At 38.7% G+C, this 15,558-nt stretch overlaps 1 protein-coding gene across 1 annotated transcript; it reads right to left on the bottom strand.

The window, feature by feature from the left end:
* Positions 1-286: 286 nt before the first annotated feature.
* sqor (sulfide quinone oxidoreductase) lies at positions 287-8,290 on the bottom strand. The gene is made up of 10 exons (XM_030765833.1): positions 7,995-8,290; positions 7,082-7,313; positions 5,820-5,990; positions 5,271-5,324; positions 4,272-4,466; positions 3,754-3,963; positions 3,289-3,472; positions 2,887-2,954; positions 1,070-1,248; positions 287-947 (listed from the first exon to the last, which is right to left on the bottom strand). The coding sequence occupies exons 2-10, from the start codon at positions 7,298-7,300 to the stop codon at positions 890-892; spliced, it is 1,338 nt and encodes a 445-aa protein (XP_030621693.1). The 5' UTR covers positions 7,301-7,313; positions 7,995-8,290; the 3' UTR covers positions 287-889.
* Positions 8,291-15,558: the final 7,268 nt, after the last annotated feature.

The raw sequence follows: 15,558 nt of genomic DNA, 5'->3' as shown, positions 1-15,558 counted from the left end.
TTGACATCTTATAACCCTCATTTGACATCGTACTTCGTGAAACAAACTCTCAAATGAATAAACTAACAGTTAACTTACATTTCACCCATACACCTATACCAAACATACATTAATGTTTTTATCTCCGCTAACATACCTTAAAATTAACACCAGTAATGCATCTATCTATCTATCTATCTATCTATCTATCTATCTATCTATCTATCTATCTCCTCATGCATGTACATACAGACACAGCACAACACACAAACATATGTCAGAGCTACAAAACTACAGAGAGCATGCAGTGTTTCATATGTGACTACATGTTTTATTTGCAGTCCTGTTTTTTATTTATAACTGATATGGAGGAACATCACACATTGCCAGTAGCACACAAATTCTTTTCTTTTAATCTGTTTTTTGGGGGGGGAGGGATGTCACACCCCTCTTAGTGTTTAAAACATGTTATGTTCAGACGTTAAGCACCATGATATGAATATTAAAATAAACTTCTCCTAGATACTCTTTGTTTATCTGAGCAAGAAATCTGTTTGTTTCAGCTAGGTCTTACAAAAGTATAACTGACTGTAAAATATGTAAGTGATCCCTGTTTAAAAGCAACACTACTCCTCTAAAGCAACAATGTAAAAAAAGTAGACTTTTTGTTGCTTTATTTTGTATTTTAAATAGGAGCATTTATTTACTCTTTAAATACCACCTGTACATAATTACCTGTTTCATCATACTATATTTTTAAAATGACCAGCAAGATAGCGTGTTCTGCTCACACTACACTATCATGATAAAGCATATCTCCATGTAAAAACATAGAGGTGAAAAAGGCTATATAGATAATGCTTAGAGAAAATGAACCTATTGATCCCCTTCTATGTCTTACTTATTTGTTTTATTTCATTCCCAGGTGCATCATGGTCCTGTATGGTCCTGGGCCACCCCAAAGTCCCCTTTAAAAAAAATTATTTGTATTAGAGGAGCATAGAAACTGATCAGGTTTATGTCTCATCTCATTTATGTCCATGTACTTGAGAGAATGAAAACAATATAGATTAGAAAGGCTAGGACTCACTTGAGCAGACCATGCCAGTACAGATGCGGCATAACATCAGCCTTCATGTGAAACATGACTCTGCTCTCTTTGCTCTGGTCCACAGGGAACGTTTCTAGTGGCTGCCCATTGTAGTCAAACTCAGCCAGAATGACTGACTTATAGCTGGTGACCAAGGGGCACGAGGTATAGCCATCATACTGTAAGGGAGGAAAGAAAACCATTCTTATATTCACACTCAGGCCAATATTAGGTGCACCGCTTATAAAGAGCTGCACAGCTGTGGTTTGCCACACTGTGGTTTGCTATATGAAGTTGGTAGACTGGCATCTAAGGATCTAATTGTTAGAATGAATGTTAGAATGAGCAAAATAAGTTAAGTTTGAGAGTAATATAACTGTTGCTTCCATGATCTTGGAAATGGCAGCCCTTTTGTGTTTCTGGCACAGTGTTTTGACAAACAAAAAATGACTAGTCAGCTTCAGTCCTAAGATCATGAATCGGCTATAGTAGCAGACATCCATGAAGGTGTTCCACTCCTGTCAGCAAAAACCATGAAGAAGCAGCTCCAATGGGCACACAACCATCAACACTGGACAAATGATTCCAAGTTCCTGTTACATCACACAAGTCATGATTTGGCCTAAAGTGCACAAGTCCTTGGACCCTCCCTGCCTCATGATAAAAGTACAGGCTAGTGGCTGGTGAGGGATTTATTTGTTTATTTATTTTTTCTGACATACACTACATGAGGTATTATGACACTGATGCTCACCAGTTGTATCCCTTCATGGCCACAGTTACTCTATTCTCATTCATTACACAGGATATTGGATATAGCAGGATATTGCACAACATTAACATAGGGCATGGACCTAACCATACAATATAAATCTAAATTGCCCTAACCATGTGTGCCAGGAAATCTACATCTGATAGTGTGCCATTTACCACAAAACACCTGTAAACGTTTATGGTGACCCTTGACAATAATCAAAAGTAAGTGCTATGCTGATAAGTTTATTGTTTTCCTCAAACAATGGAACTGGCACCTCCAGGGCGCCAGCACTGGAAGTAGTCACGCAAATGCCATGGACAGCATGACAGAGACAAGCAAATTCTTGCTCTGACTCACTCAAATCTTATTTCATCAGGAAATATAACTGAATGGACTGCTTTCCACAATAGATATGAAATGGAAAAATCTACAATATAAACCCATCACTGCATGTTGCATTGCACAATCATCTGTTGCACAATCACAAGCATGTGACGCTCCATAACTTCAGGTCTCTGAGTGTGGACTAATACTAGAATGGCCTGTTTAATGATGTTTGAAAGCTAAATTCATATAAAGCTATTTCCACCTGTAACTTCAAAAACTGTGGGACCTGAAATGAGCCTGTCTTCTCACTACTGAATTCTTTTCAACAGACTAGGCGCCAACCTCTTTACCTCCACAGACATAGAACTAATGTTTATCATCGCTTGGCTAGAAAAGCATGAGACCCAAACATCATTTACTTGATTGTACCCATAGATTCACTTGATATCACATTTGATATCATTTGAAGTGTTTATTCTAATAGTTTTTCTTTCACTATAGTTGGAATAAATCAGTATAGATGGATGTCCAGGTTCCAAAAAAATAACAGAATCCATTTTTTTTAGAAATTCAGACTTTTCTGGGTGTAATGGGGAGTCTAACCATTACTAAATGAGTTATCCCTAATAAACTGGACACTGAAAGTATATCTATACACTCATCAATGGACAAATAAAACCTAATGTGTAATGACAAAAACCACTGGCAATCTCCTGATCTTTTTCAAATTCACCTTTTTATCAGGCTGGCCATTCTTCATCACTTTTGTAATCGTTCGGTCAAGGACAGCGGATTGCGCGGCTGAAAGAGAGACATGCTATTCTTTGTTATTTAGTAAAAGCTGCTCAACACAGGACACTTTGATAGAGGTGATCAAGACTCGTCCTAAGGGTCAACAGTGTCTGTCAGCTCTTGTTTCAGCTATATGCTAATGATGATATTAACAGCACAGATGCTTTCATTCTGGATTAGGCACCTAAACAACTGGTAACATTACAAGGCTTATGGCCTTGTTATCTTTATCCACATCTGTTTCAGATGATTTCTCAGGGGCTCTCTAAAGTTGCTTAAAGAGCTGCTAACCTTGATGAGAAAAATAGGTTTACTGCCCAGACCTGATTACTGCTTCTCTTACCTACTGCAGCAGCTGTTTTGGATGTTGGCAAATTGGTGCAATCCCCTATCCCAAACACATTGGGATACTTTTTATGCTGCAGGGTTTCCTTATTCACGTCCAGCCACCCACCTTCATCCTCTAATAACGAGCCCTTCAGTGCTGAAGGTGGCCCCATTGGTGGAGTGACATGAAGCATCTCATACTGGGGAGGAAAGCGCATCACCATAAAAGCCATGCATGGTTCTAAGAATCATATATAGCTCAACAAAATACATGTATTGACTGTGCAGGTTCAAACATAACACAGGGAACTACTTAGCTATAAATGCTATGGGTGTATCTTTCAAATGTAGCATTTGATATTCTTTTTCGAAACATTCTGTCCTATGATTTGTTCTAGCCTAAGTCTAACTGAAAGCTTTGGTGGGCCTAAAAATGAGAATGGATAAGTGGCATACAGAATGAACAAATGCACCAGCTTACCTCAAAGACTTTTGTTTCACCGGGGTTGTCGAGGTTCTCAAACACTGCTTCCTGTTTGTCTGCTCTGACCTCAATGAGATTGTGCCTGAGGTTAACGTTTAAGTCACGGGCCTTCACAATATCCCACAAAGCATCAGCGTATTTCTTGACACCGAACAGCACTGGCAATGACGTGTTGTATATAATGTTGGCCTTCGACCTTTTTCCTGTCTTTGAGAGAGATCACCAGTGTTGTAAGACCTGTGTCTTTGTATGTTATCAGAGGGTATCTCAGACAAGTATTGAGCCTAGCACTGCACTAAACTGCATTCTGAACGCAGTTCTAGCCCAGAACTGGAGAAACTCTTTGTCTAAAAATGTAATTCTGTCTGCCATAGCATTCATATTTTATTTTTAAGGGTATGTGAAAGTGAGCAGGTTGACTCACAATTAACAAAAAAATTTACATTCCAAGACGAGTAATATACAAGCACACAGATTATGTCATGGCAGATTCAATGAGTATGTCCCATTGGTACCTTTCTAAGGTAAGCATCTGAGAGGTACATGATCTTCTGTGGTGCCCCAGCACACTTGACTGGTGTATTAGGAAAAGAAAAGACAGCATTTCCCTCCTTGAAGTTTCTGAGTGCATTCCAGGTCTTTTCGACTGTCTGCAATGAGTAGTTTGAGCCAATTTTTGGGTGTTCAAAACCCTCTGGAAGGCCTTTGATCTGTTATGTCAAGAAAAACAATCAACTGTTATAATATCACAGATAAACCTTAAAGAGCTAGCAATATGTATATATATATATATATATATATATAGAGAGAGAGAGAGAGAGAGAGAGAGAGAGAGAGAGCAGATTTTGTCACATAAAGGAATGAGATGAAGTATTAAACTCTTAATTAAAGTTTTTAAATAATGTGGTATTTATTAATGAATGAATACAGTGCTTTATCATCAAGTAGCATCTATATGTATGGCTGTGTTTAGATATTCCTTTCTTTGGTCATTTTTAAGACCACATCATGACAAAGGTATGTTACATATTTATTTATGAATAATACAGTATAAAAATAAAAAATGGAGGAGGTGAAATAATAAGGAAGGCCATGACTAATAACACAAGCATTTGTTGTTACCTGGTTATTGCAAAGGTCCACAGAATAAAATACAGATCATTCATTGCTAGTTTGATAGCAAGTCTAAGTGAGTCACACTAATGTGATACCACTGAACTGTAGAAAAACTGTGAGCTGAGCTGGGCAGCAGTCAATGTACAGTAGTAATGCCTACTAAACTGCCTAAGAGGGAACCACTGTTTAGTACTTTCTTTGAGGTACATAAAAGCCACAGAGATCGGACTTTTTCACTTAGACATTTCATCTATAACTAAATAAAATGTGTTGACCTTAAGACATCAGACAGCTTCAGTGGAAAGAAATGGAGTGTGATAGTTGTGGCAAATGAAAGTAGTGATTATCAGAGTAATGAACAACAAGTGAAATGTATGTAATATCTGCATCTACATTACCTTTTCATAGTGTAGCTGGATGCCAAGGGCCACTATCAAATATTCATAAGAAATCTGCAAAGTAGAAGAGGTAGCCATTCGAAGAGATAAACAATTCAACGAATGTCTATCTCAAACAGATAGACATTCAATCAAAGTAAAAGAGATAGACATCCATTCTAAGTTTCTTCTCTTAAGTACTCACTGCAAAGGTAAAGATTCTTTAATGACAGAATAGCACTATTCTCTTGATATCAAATGACATAACCTTTGCTCATATCATTGATTCTGTTTCAGAAAGCATTCCAATCAAAATGAGTATCTAGATGATCATTTACAAACATGCAGTACAATCATCTTATGGTTTCGATCCTGACAATAAGAACTCCACACAGACACTGAGTTAATTATTCAAATCTATTTATGCTGTCAGATCAGCTGCTGTCATAATCCTATTTTTGTCTAAAACAACACACACTCTGTCACTTCAAAGATAACTTGTATCATTTAAAACTAATTAAGAAAGTCAAGAGGTGAGCTTATCTTGACAAACTTTGTCCTCAGTCCTACCTCTGTCCCATTCGCTGTGCGGATGGTGTTCTTGTCAGGGCTGAATTCCTTCACACTTGATTTCACCCACTTCACACCAGAAGGTATCACATTGGCAGTGGGCCGGCCAGATGAGCCTACGTTTTTGGCCCCCGCTCCAACTAATGTCCAGATGGGCTGGTAGTAATGCATCTATAATAGATCAAAGCCACAGTATTTCAGTATATGTTATTAACTGCAATACAGAGATTAGACAGACTACACTCAATTGGAAATTCAACACTATGTCACGGGGACAAGCTTGTGCACCTGTTTAGTCAGTTATCTTTTTCTACATGGTCTACTCTGTATGTGTAGCCATGATAACACTATTGTCAAAATGAAGCTACTTAGACCATGACTTGTTCCTGATCTCATTTATAACCTTCAGTTGCATATTCTTGGAAGATATTCTATTAAGGGACTTACTGAGGCCACTTGGGTTGTTATCAGGGTTTTCTATATGCTCAACACTGTCCTTGTTGTGTCTGCATCATCATTTGTACAAATCAGATGTGAGATAACGAAGGCTTCGGGGGAGAAAAAGAATTTAAAAAAAAGGAACGAAAAGACAATGTCCTCAGGGAGGTCCCTGGTGGAGTTAACATAATCCTCCACTTGCCAACTTTGAAGTCCTTAATGTAATATGAATCCAAGATTACAGATATGGATTTCAAATGCATACTGTAGAGGTGAGAGCAAGAACAAAAACTAATCCTCACTTTCACTTGACACAACAACACAGCCATTTTCGCCTTCTTTCTTTCCTCTTTTCTTTTCTTTTTTATTTTTAACCCAAAACAAGCCTGACCGATCAAAACACAGACTGAACCAAATTGGGGAGGAACAACTCATTCACATACATTTCAACAATATTAAACGTTACTCATCACGAAGTGGTCCAATTGCTACTCTGTGTGCATCAAATCATTTCACTACGAATGAACAAATCTGTTCCTGCGTTAAGTATACAGCCCTTTAGTGTATCCGCATGTGAATGTATGGATCCTATTTTCTATAAATAAATGCAACGATATTTCGTGTACCAGACACGGGTACAGCACGGTACTCCATGAATGCTTACAGTCTGTACTGTGCAATAATAGTTCAGCTAAGTTCACATGACTAGAGCACGCACGTACGATTGTAGTAACAGATACTGGGACTGGTTGAACGTGAAATTAGCAGTGTGCCTTCTTAGCGTCATATTACCGACGAATAGTGTCATCCTGTTTTCTTCTCACCTCGCTGGGTTCAACGATGGCCACGTTCGCTGCGCCAACCTTCCTTTTCATGCGGGCACCCATTGCTATGCCACCACTTCCCCCTCCAAGCACAACCACCTTATAGTGCTCTTTAGCGGCCGAGCAACCGCTCGTGTGAAGGTAGCTGTTTACAGGACAACAAACTCCTGGGTAGAGCCTCCATGGAGCCTTGTGCCAGTTTAAAACCCTTGCAGTCATGACGTTTTTAGTTCTAGAAACAGAAAAATTATGAAAAGAATGGTTGGACAGAGATTTTGAAAAATTGCGCAATACCTTACACACTCGCGGTCTCCTTTTACATTCGAGGAAATGAAAACGTTGGCGTCAAGAGCCGAACGGCTGTTTCGGAATCTTGTAGTCTGTTTTTTATTGAATGTGATAACGCTACGTGCAAGACAGGCAACTCCCGTTCTATGAACTTCTCGCCGATTCAGTGCGAATGCTACATAGTTGTTAACATAATGCGCGTAAATATTCTTTTAGAACTTTTCAATAGCTTTTCAAAACTGGTTTAATAAAGTGGATTTTCTTCCCATATTCGATATTTTTTGCTGAGTCATTTGAAACTGGTCGCATTTACATTTGAAAGACCCTTAACAAATAATAGGCTTCAATGCGTCAACATCGGTTGCAGTGACAAACAGATCATTTCAGTTGGGATGATTCTATTCACTCTTACAGTAAGCGATCCTATTTTTCCTAAAGCCAGGCATTAATTAGACTTAGCGATTAATGATTTTAATGTAATTTAGTTCAGTCAGTGGGACATATGTTGGATTTTGCTCCCATTCCTTCAGTGATCAGTTATCCCTGTGCACTGTAGTTCAAATACCATTGTTAATTAATTACGTTGGACATATGATAAAAGACAGCCCAGTCGTATTGATCTTACCAGAAACTGCACGCAACGGGAACCTGTGGAGTCGCGCCGATGGTCCGATTCTTTAAGGACAGCGTCCCTAACTGTTGGTATATACAATTACAGGCGTTCCTGGTTCATTTAAGTACATCGCACGTCATTCATCCTGTGGTGTGTTCAAGCGAGTGCAATGTATAGACCTGAGCATGCCTTTGTTCCCCCTTAGAACGCCCCTCTGTATACATTCTGAAATATCAGCTCGCTGTTCGCAGCGTTCAAGGATTTGGACACTCCTCCAGTACAGACACCCGTTGTTGACAGAATCGCGCCTACAGTAAAATGCACGGTCATCCTACGTTGTTCTTTTAGGAGATGGTACTTGTGAGTGAAATATGTATTCAAGTCTTAACGTTGTGAACGAAAATAATACATGGCATCAAACCGAAAAAAAGAACAAAACCTTTTTTTCTATAATTGGGATGAGCCACTGCGCCCACAGACCACCCACGATGTGTGCAACTGGCCGCCGCAGTCAGATGACGGGCGATTCCTGAGTGCTGACAACTGCTGGACTTTATTCAACTTTGCGACGCACTAGAGGGGCGTTGTGTCGTACACCAGCAGCAGTTTGGGTAGAAATTGGCTCAAATCCCAGTCCTACTATAAATCAACGGTTTGGTCTCTGTGGAAGTCATTGGATTGCGTGCGGTTTACCCTGATTTTTATATAGTTTCTGATTTTACAGAAGGCTATGTAATATTCAGTAGCGTAACAGGCCTAGCGTACTTCAGCGTTCAAGCATATTTCAGTTTGTCTATAGTTTGCACAATTTATAGATATCTTTAATTTTTCCAGAATACACTGACATTTTGATTTGAAAAGAGGGTGTTAAAATTTCATAAATGTGTTAATTTACTTCAGTCCGGGTGTCAGACACATTATCCGCATGGGGTCGACATAACACAACAGTTTCTGTACTATAAATGCTAGTTGCTGTTCAGTTATAGTTTTATTTGGCAGAGTTCAGGTGAACCTTCAAGATGATGCAGCGAATAAGGCTGATTTGTCAAATCGCATTCACACAGACATCTTTACGTCAAAGAATATTTTTTAGCCACACGTAATAAAGTAAACAATTAATGTATGAACAAAACTTTACTATTATTTAATAGAAGTTACCGAGATGAACGGAACGGATGGTTAAGTTATTGCCCTCTTTGACGATTAACGTTGTTGTCTGAGAGGATTCGGTAAGACAGTTAAATAAAATGGCTATGATATTGTGTGTGAATGGTTGTTTGTTCTCGTTCAAGATGACTTACTGTTGTCATGCCTTATGAAGCTGAAGTGCACCAGTGGTTGATGTAACGCGGCAATTTCTTTAATAAACCTGCATATCTCCCTTCATGTGATGAAATTCCTGTCTTTTACCATGCATTGCAACACTGTCTTATTGCTGGAGCGTACCCTCTTTGCCCACCTTGGTGAAATGTGTTAACAGCAGGCTATAGCACTTCACTGGACAACAGTCCATAGTATTTCAGATTTGTAAGTGTCATATACATACGAAAATTTGTGCTAGACCTGTAAAGGTGGCAAGAATGACATTCACCGAAACGCCTTAGAATGGTCCGCTTTTCAACTCAATGCAAACTCGGACATTTTTTATTCTGCTAGCACTATAATTCAAATCAGAATACGCCGTTAAAATCATGAACTCACTTTGATCAAATCAGATGTTTAAGTTAACAAAGAAAACCAATACTGATCTGGAAATTTGTGTTCCACTGAAGTCCAAGGATGGTTACTAGTGTTACTATAAAAATATCTGGTTTTATTTGTTGATGTTGATAGGTTCAGTTTCATTTTCGGCATATATTACAATACACATTTTCCATAATTTTCTTAATACTTTCCAATGATGTGATATAGGCCTATTTCTTTGACTAAATTTGTTTAGTGCTCGGTTTCCATGGCACCTCACCTATTTAACATATAAGGAGCTTCGCTAAGACGTCATATCATTTGATTCACTTGCTATAATAATCCAGCTCCATACAAATGCAGTTCGAGGCTGCTAGATTCAGGAACAAAGAATCTGTAAATGTAGGTTTTAGACTGACTTCAGACTGACAATTTCTCCATGTCTTCATGTCTTCCGTCAATACTGCGGTGCAGAACCGTAGACTGCATGGAATTGTAGGTTGAGAGATGCGGAAAAAAGGGCTTACCTCTTGCTACAGAAAGACGTTTTACTGCCAATTGCGACGGTATACGTAGGGAGAAAGGGCGTGTGTGTGTGTGTGTGTGAGAGAGAGAGAGAGAGAGAGAGAGAGAGCGCATGTAAGGACCTGACTGATTTCTCTTGCTGTATTGTTGTAAAAGGACGCGGTGATCCGCCCTGTCTCGGAGGATTTCGGTTGTCTTATGAATGGAGCATGTTTCTGGTGAGTGAACAATATTTTCATGCTTCGGTACTATTTGATGAAATCCTTCATGGTAGTAGGAGAAATTTTGCCCTCTCGAATTAGACCAGTGATCATAATTTTATTCTCAGATAAGGTATTTCATAAAAAAATGTAAGTTTAGTGGGAATTTTAGCGCGAAGAACTGCAAACACGTAATGATACGTCGATATCAGAGATTCCGTCTTAATTACTCAAAGGTGTCATCTGCGTCGTGGCAGATTCGGTGGTTACCATTGTAAGCTAACCCTTCGTTTGACTATAAGTCGCTCATACAGTATATACCTTTCAGTTGGATTTATATGACTGTATAGCAGAGCATGTGCGATGGATTCTGTCCATAGTATTACAGACTTTTTTTGTGAGGATAAGTGGATTTATCAATATATGAACCAAAAGACAGTAGCGTGTTCATGCATCTTGAAACTTTTTTTGTAGACAGTTTAATTATAAAGCACAGAAAAAATGCAGAAAGACACCCATTCTGATGGTGTTCATATATGTACTGAAATCCATCTAAATAGGTATTATTCACCATGGTCAAAGAGTTCTAGAAAGAAGAAGCAGCACATAAAGTTCAGCTGATAAAGTAAGGATTGTGAACAGCACCTGTAAACTAGCGAAGAACGGGTGATTAAAGCAATACTACTTCTTCCCGTTGACACTGGTTTGCAGAAATAATACGCATCTAAATTTACAGTAATTCGGTCCACGACCTACCAAAATAGTGAGAAACGACTGATCAACAACAGAGTGGAGCACAAAAACAAAGTTGTCAAGCACAGAAAGAACAGAGAAAGGCAATGGGTTCAGCAGCATTTACAGCCCTAAGAAAGAGGTAAAGCAGCAAACAGTAAACAGTTTAATAAGCCAAAGCTTCGCAGACTGCCGCGGTTCTCACTTGCCTCACCTGTTTACTGGGTGCTAATACCAGCATCCTTCCCAGCTCTGCAGATCCCCACGGAGTGGTTTGTGTTCCGGGACACCCAGGAGGTTTCCACTGACTGCAGATCCATTGAGATTTCATTAAGGAGACCTGACTGGAAGCTGCCCTCTGTGCAGTGCATTGTAGTTAGATATTAACAACACTAAGCACTCAGGCTTCAGAATGCCTCTTAAGGACAATTACTTATGAAAATATAGAGCACCCACTGTGTTGTTATTTAAACATATGCTGTGGCTCATCTGTAAATGTATTCAAAGATTACTCTTGTCAACTTGATTTATCTTTAATTTGCTTCTCTTAAAACACTAGGATTAAAATTACAACACGCCAAAATCTTTTATGAGATATCAACACATCTGGGAGGGAGAGAAGGCTGACTGAGACAAAGTAATTTAAAACATATAGGGCATGGCTAGTTTTTGTGAGAAAAACACAAAATTTAATGTAGCAAATGAGGAACAAAGAAAACAGGCCCATCTCTCCCAGTGTAAAAATTAAATAAATGGATACAGGGCAGAGAGAATGTAGTTTAATATTTAACTGATGGAAACAATTCCATGTTTTCAGAGAATTCCTTGGGGGCACTTGAAGGTCTCCTGATGGTGTGGCATTTTGGAAGAAAGAGATTTGGATTGGTAAGACCAAAGGCTTATATCTGCACATGTTTTTAATGTTATCTGCACCTAATTCTCCAGAAAAGAAGAGCATGAAAAACACAAATGCACCGTAGCTTACAGTTGCACTGATGTGTCAATAATTACACATAATGATATTTATTACTGCAATATACTGAATATAAACTCTATAAACTGAATATAAATTTTTGTACTTTCCCTTGGGCAGTCTCCATTCCTCAGTCTGACAAATATATTATCCAAACATCTGCAGTCAATAAAGATTTATGTCATGTTTCCTGTTTATGTCACGTTTCCTGTCCATTTAGAGAGGTCACAAATAGAAAACTCTGAATCTGTTTGTGGTTATATTCCAACCTCTTTTATGTATACAACATTTGTCTTGTTTCTTTTTATTATAGAGCAGTACAGTATATGAAACATTTTTGCATACGATGGCTTTAGTTCTTTTTTTTTCTTCTGGTCATGTTGCCTAGAAACCTTGATGACATCCTTCTGCTTGATTATTGCTTTCTGCTTTTTCTTTGTGAAAACAAACGAAACTGCTATTGATATACGACAACATGCTTAATCAGTCTTCTCCAAAGAGGCCACAGCTACTGTGTGTGTCTGCTCCATCCTCTGTTGACCCACTAGTGCGTTCTTTACTGCATGGTATGCTGTTCTACAGAGATAAACTGAAGAGTATACTAAAACTGGTGTGCTGTTACGTGTGTGCTGTTTGTTTGTGTTTGTCTCACAGTGCTTGTGTGTGTGTTAGAGTATGTGTGTCTGTAGTGTTTGGGTTTGTGTTGCAGTGTGTGTGTGCTTATGAATGTTCAGGTGCATGGATGCGTGCATGTGTGTGTGTGTGCGTGTGCGTGTGCGTGTGCGTGTGCGTGCATGGTGGGCTGAGACGTGTAATGGGTATCTACCATGACGCAGTGCTACAGCACTGTGACCTTGTGAAATCCACAGATCACTGAACTACTAGCCCATAGGCAGCTGAAACAGAATGTGTTCATTTATTCACCATTTGTTTAAAATGACCTTGCATATTGGTCAGAATTCATTAACATTGCTCTCCAACCTACTACAGGATTAAGGGAAGGATATGAGTGTGACACCTGCAGGTTTGTTTTCTGTTGTCGTTGTTGTTTTTCCAAGTCATCTTGCTTTTAACCTTGGACTTTTTAGACCAGGTGAAGCCTTTGTGAGATAGTTTTGAAATCCTTTGAAAGACTCTATACTAATAGTATGATCATTGTGTAACTGCGAGGTAAAAATGCTCATTGACCAATCCTCATCATTTTCCAGCCCTATTCTTTACAAAGAGGGATTTTATTGTTGAACCACATGTCAACTTTTCATATCCAGTCATCTGGCGTGTGTCATCTCTGTGTCATGCTGGTATTGCAGAGAACTTACCGGTTGTTAAGCTGGACATTTTACAAATGATTCCCTGAGGCAGTTCACAAGTGTGTTTGAAGTCTGTTCCTCTCTGGGGTCGTCAGAAGTCTTTTTTTTTTTGTCTTTTGTCCTCTAAATATTTATTATTTGTTTTTGAGTATCATATTTTCCCATGTCTTCTGACTGACCTAGACTAATCAAATGTGTAAAGGAACCGGACATCTCTAACCAAACACAGTAGGTCCTTAAATTATTCATCTTTCAAACAGCTGACGACAGTGGCAAGCACTTGTGTCAAACGAGTAGACCATGCTCCTGTTGTGTTGTGCTGCCCTGTGAGCTAAGCTATTACACATAATTTAGAAATGGTTTTTTTTCCCAAGACAAAGGCTTTTGTTGCCTGAATTTTACCTTTGACAAATTGAATAGCTTGTCACAGAAAGTCTAGGTGTGTTACATGAAATATAAAAAAATGCTTTTGTCTTGATTGTGAGGAGGAATGTGAACTTTTTTTTTTTTTACACTTCTCATATTTTTCAGTATATGGCTTAAATTGGAATAGTCAGCCGTTTCTCTTCATGGAAAAAAAAAAACAGTGATAACTTCTTTAGCCCTGTGTTGAAAGTTTCATTGCCTTCCAGTAAGTGGCTAATTCTCAGTTTCGACACAGCTTATAAACCTGTTTGCCAGTCAGAGAACTGGAACTGGAAAGAATTTTTGGTAACACTGAATCTGAATGTTACTGTCATGTATCCCGCTCTTTCTTTGTAGGCCGGACGAATGTTAAAACTGTTTTTAAGAGTAATAACTATTGTGTTCAAAAAGAGAACGTCCAGAAATGAGTGAGAGGAATTTTAAATTATATTGTGTATGTCAGTGTATGTGTCTATGTGTGTGTTAATGTGTGTGTGTGTATTTGTGTAGCTGTGTGCGTGTATGTGATTGCATGTGTGTGTGTGTGTGTGTGTGTGTGTGTGTGTGTGTGTAAAGCCACTAAGGCACAACTTGAAATATTATTGCTACGCAACCAAAAACTGCTCATTTTCATAGACATAATCTACTGAACAACAATGACCTTACAGACCTCCAGAAAATTAACTTAGATAAAAAAAAAGAAAAAATTACTCAAAGGTGTCATGTGCAAAAAAAAGGGATTGCGTCTCAGATATATACATTTGTGATGATTTAAGCTTGTACCTTCCCTGTAGAGGGAAATGTCAGTTAAGATCCATATGAAATAATTCTCTCAACATGTTCTCGATTGGATGACCATTCATGTTGTATCTTGCATTTGTAGCTTGTGGCATTTATTGAATCACTGCTTGCTGGTTGTATGCATTCAGAGCACATAATTTCCAGAACGACCTGTATTGTTAGTGGTCCATTGAATAGTGAATGTAAATTCAGCATGTTGCTTGCTTTCATAAATTATATTGAAACATTACACCAAACAATTCTCAATAGCTCTGAGGCAATTAACTGTAGTTTTATTCTAATCAACCTGAAGCCTCTCCGGCTTCAACATTGCAAAAGCATGGCTGGGATAGCATGATGCCATATCTTTCAGAAAAAGGCAAGTGTAGACAACATCCCTTCACATTCCAGAGCATTCCGGGAGCTCCTTTTAATGGGCTCTGAAATTACCTGCCCAAGGGAAATGCAAAAAAAAAAAAAAAAAAAAAAAAAAGTAGAAAAAAAAGCTACAAAACGTGATCAGTCTGTATTTTTAGAGAGATCTGATGATTTTTGTTTTGTTTTTATTCTGCTTGGCGGTCTCACAGAGTTCTGTGCCGCTCTGCTCTGCTCTGCACGGAGCAAAATGACCTGCTCTTAATAACTCAAAAGAAATGTTTGTGCGGTGGAAGAGTGACTGTGTGGACAGGCAATGGCGGAGAGATGGCTATGGTTGCTAATTCCATGGAGGGGGGCCTGGACGCCACGCTCAGGCATAAAGGCGCTTCCGCAACGCACAGTGATGTTTTATGGAGTTAAACTTGTTTCCACGGCCAATCATCTAAATCTAGCCTAAATCCAATCCAGACCGTAATCTCTCTTAACTCTTACCCTAATCTCTCACTTTATAACAATTTTTATCCTCAATCACTGGCCCTGCATAAAACATCAGTGTGTGTGTTGGGGAGTTGGGATTTAAGAACTACAAG

This window comes from Chanos chanos, chromosome 2, assembly GCF_902362185.1.
Source record: "Chanos chanos chromosome 2, fChaCha1.1, whole genome shotgun sequence".
NCBI lineage: Eukaryota > Metazoa > Chordata > Actinopteri > Gonorynchiformes > Chanidae > Chanos > Chanos chanos.
Note: the sequence above shows the minus strand (reverse complement) of the source record. Positions and strands in the feature narration are given on the sequence as shown.

What these genes read in the sequence shown, in the direction of transcription:
- sqor (XM_030765833.1), bottom strand. Translation starts at nt 7,300, where the DNA reads ATGACTGCAAGGGTTTTAAACTGGCACAAGGCTCCATGGAGGCTCTAC. An exon ending in GTGAAACAAAAGTCTTTGAG is followed by an intron (nt 3,473 to 3,753) that starts GTAAGCTGGTGC and finishes TTTCCTCCCCAG; the next exon opens with TATGAGATGCTTCATGTCAC. An exon ending in ATGGCCAGCCTGATAAAAAG is followed by an intron (nt 1,249 to 2,886) that starts GTGAATTTGAAA and finishes CCTCCCTTACAG; the next exon opens with TATGATGGCTATACCTCGTG.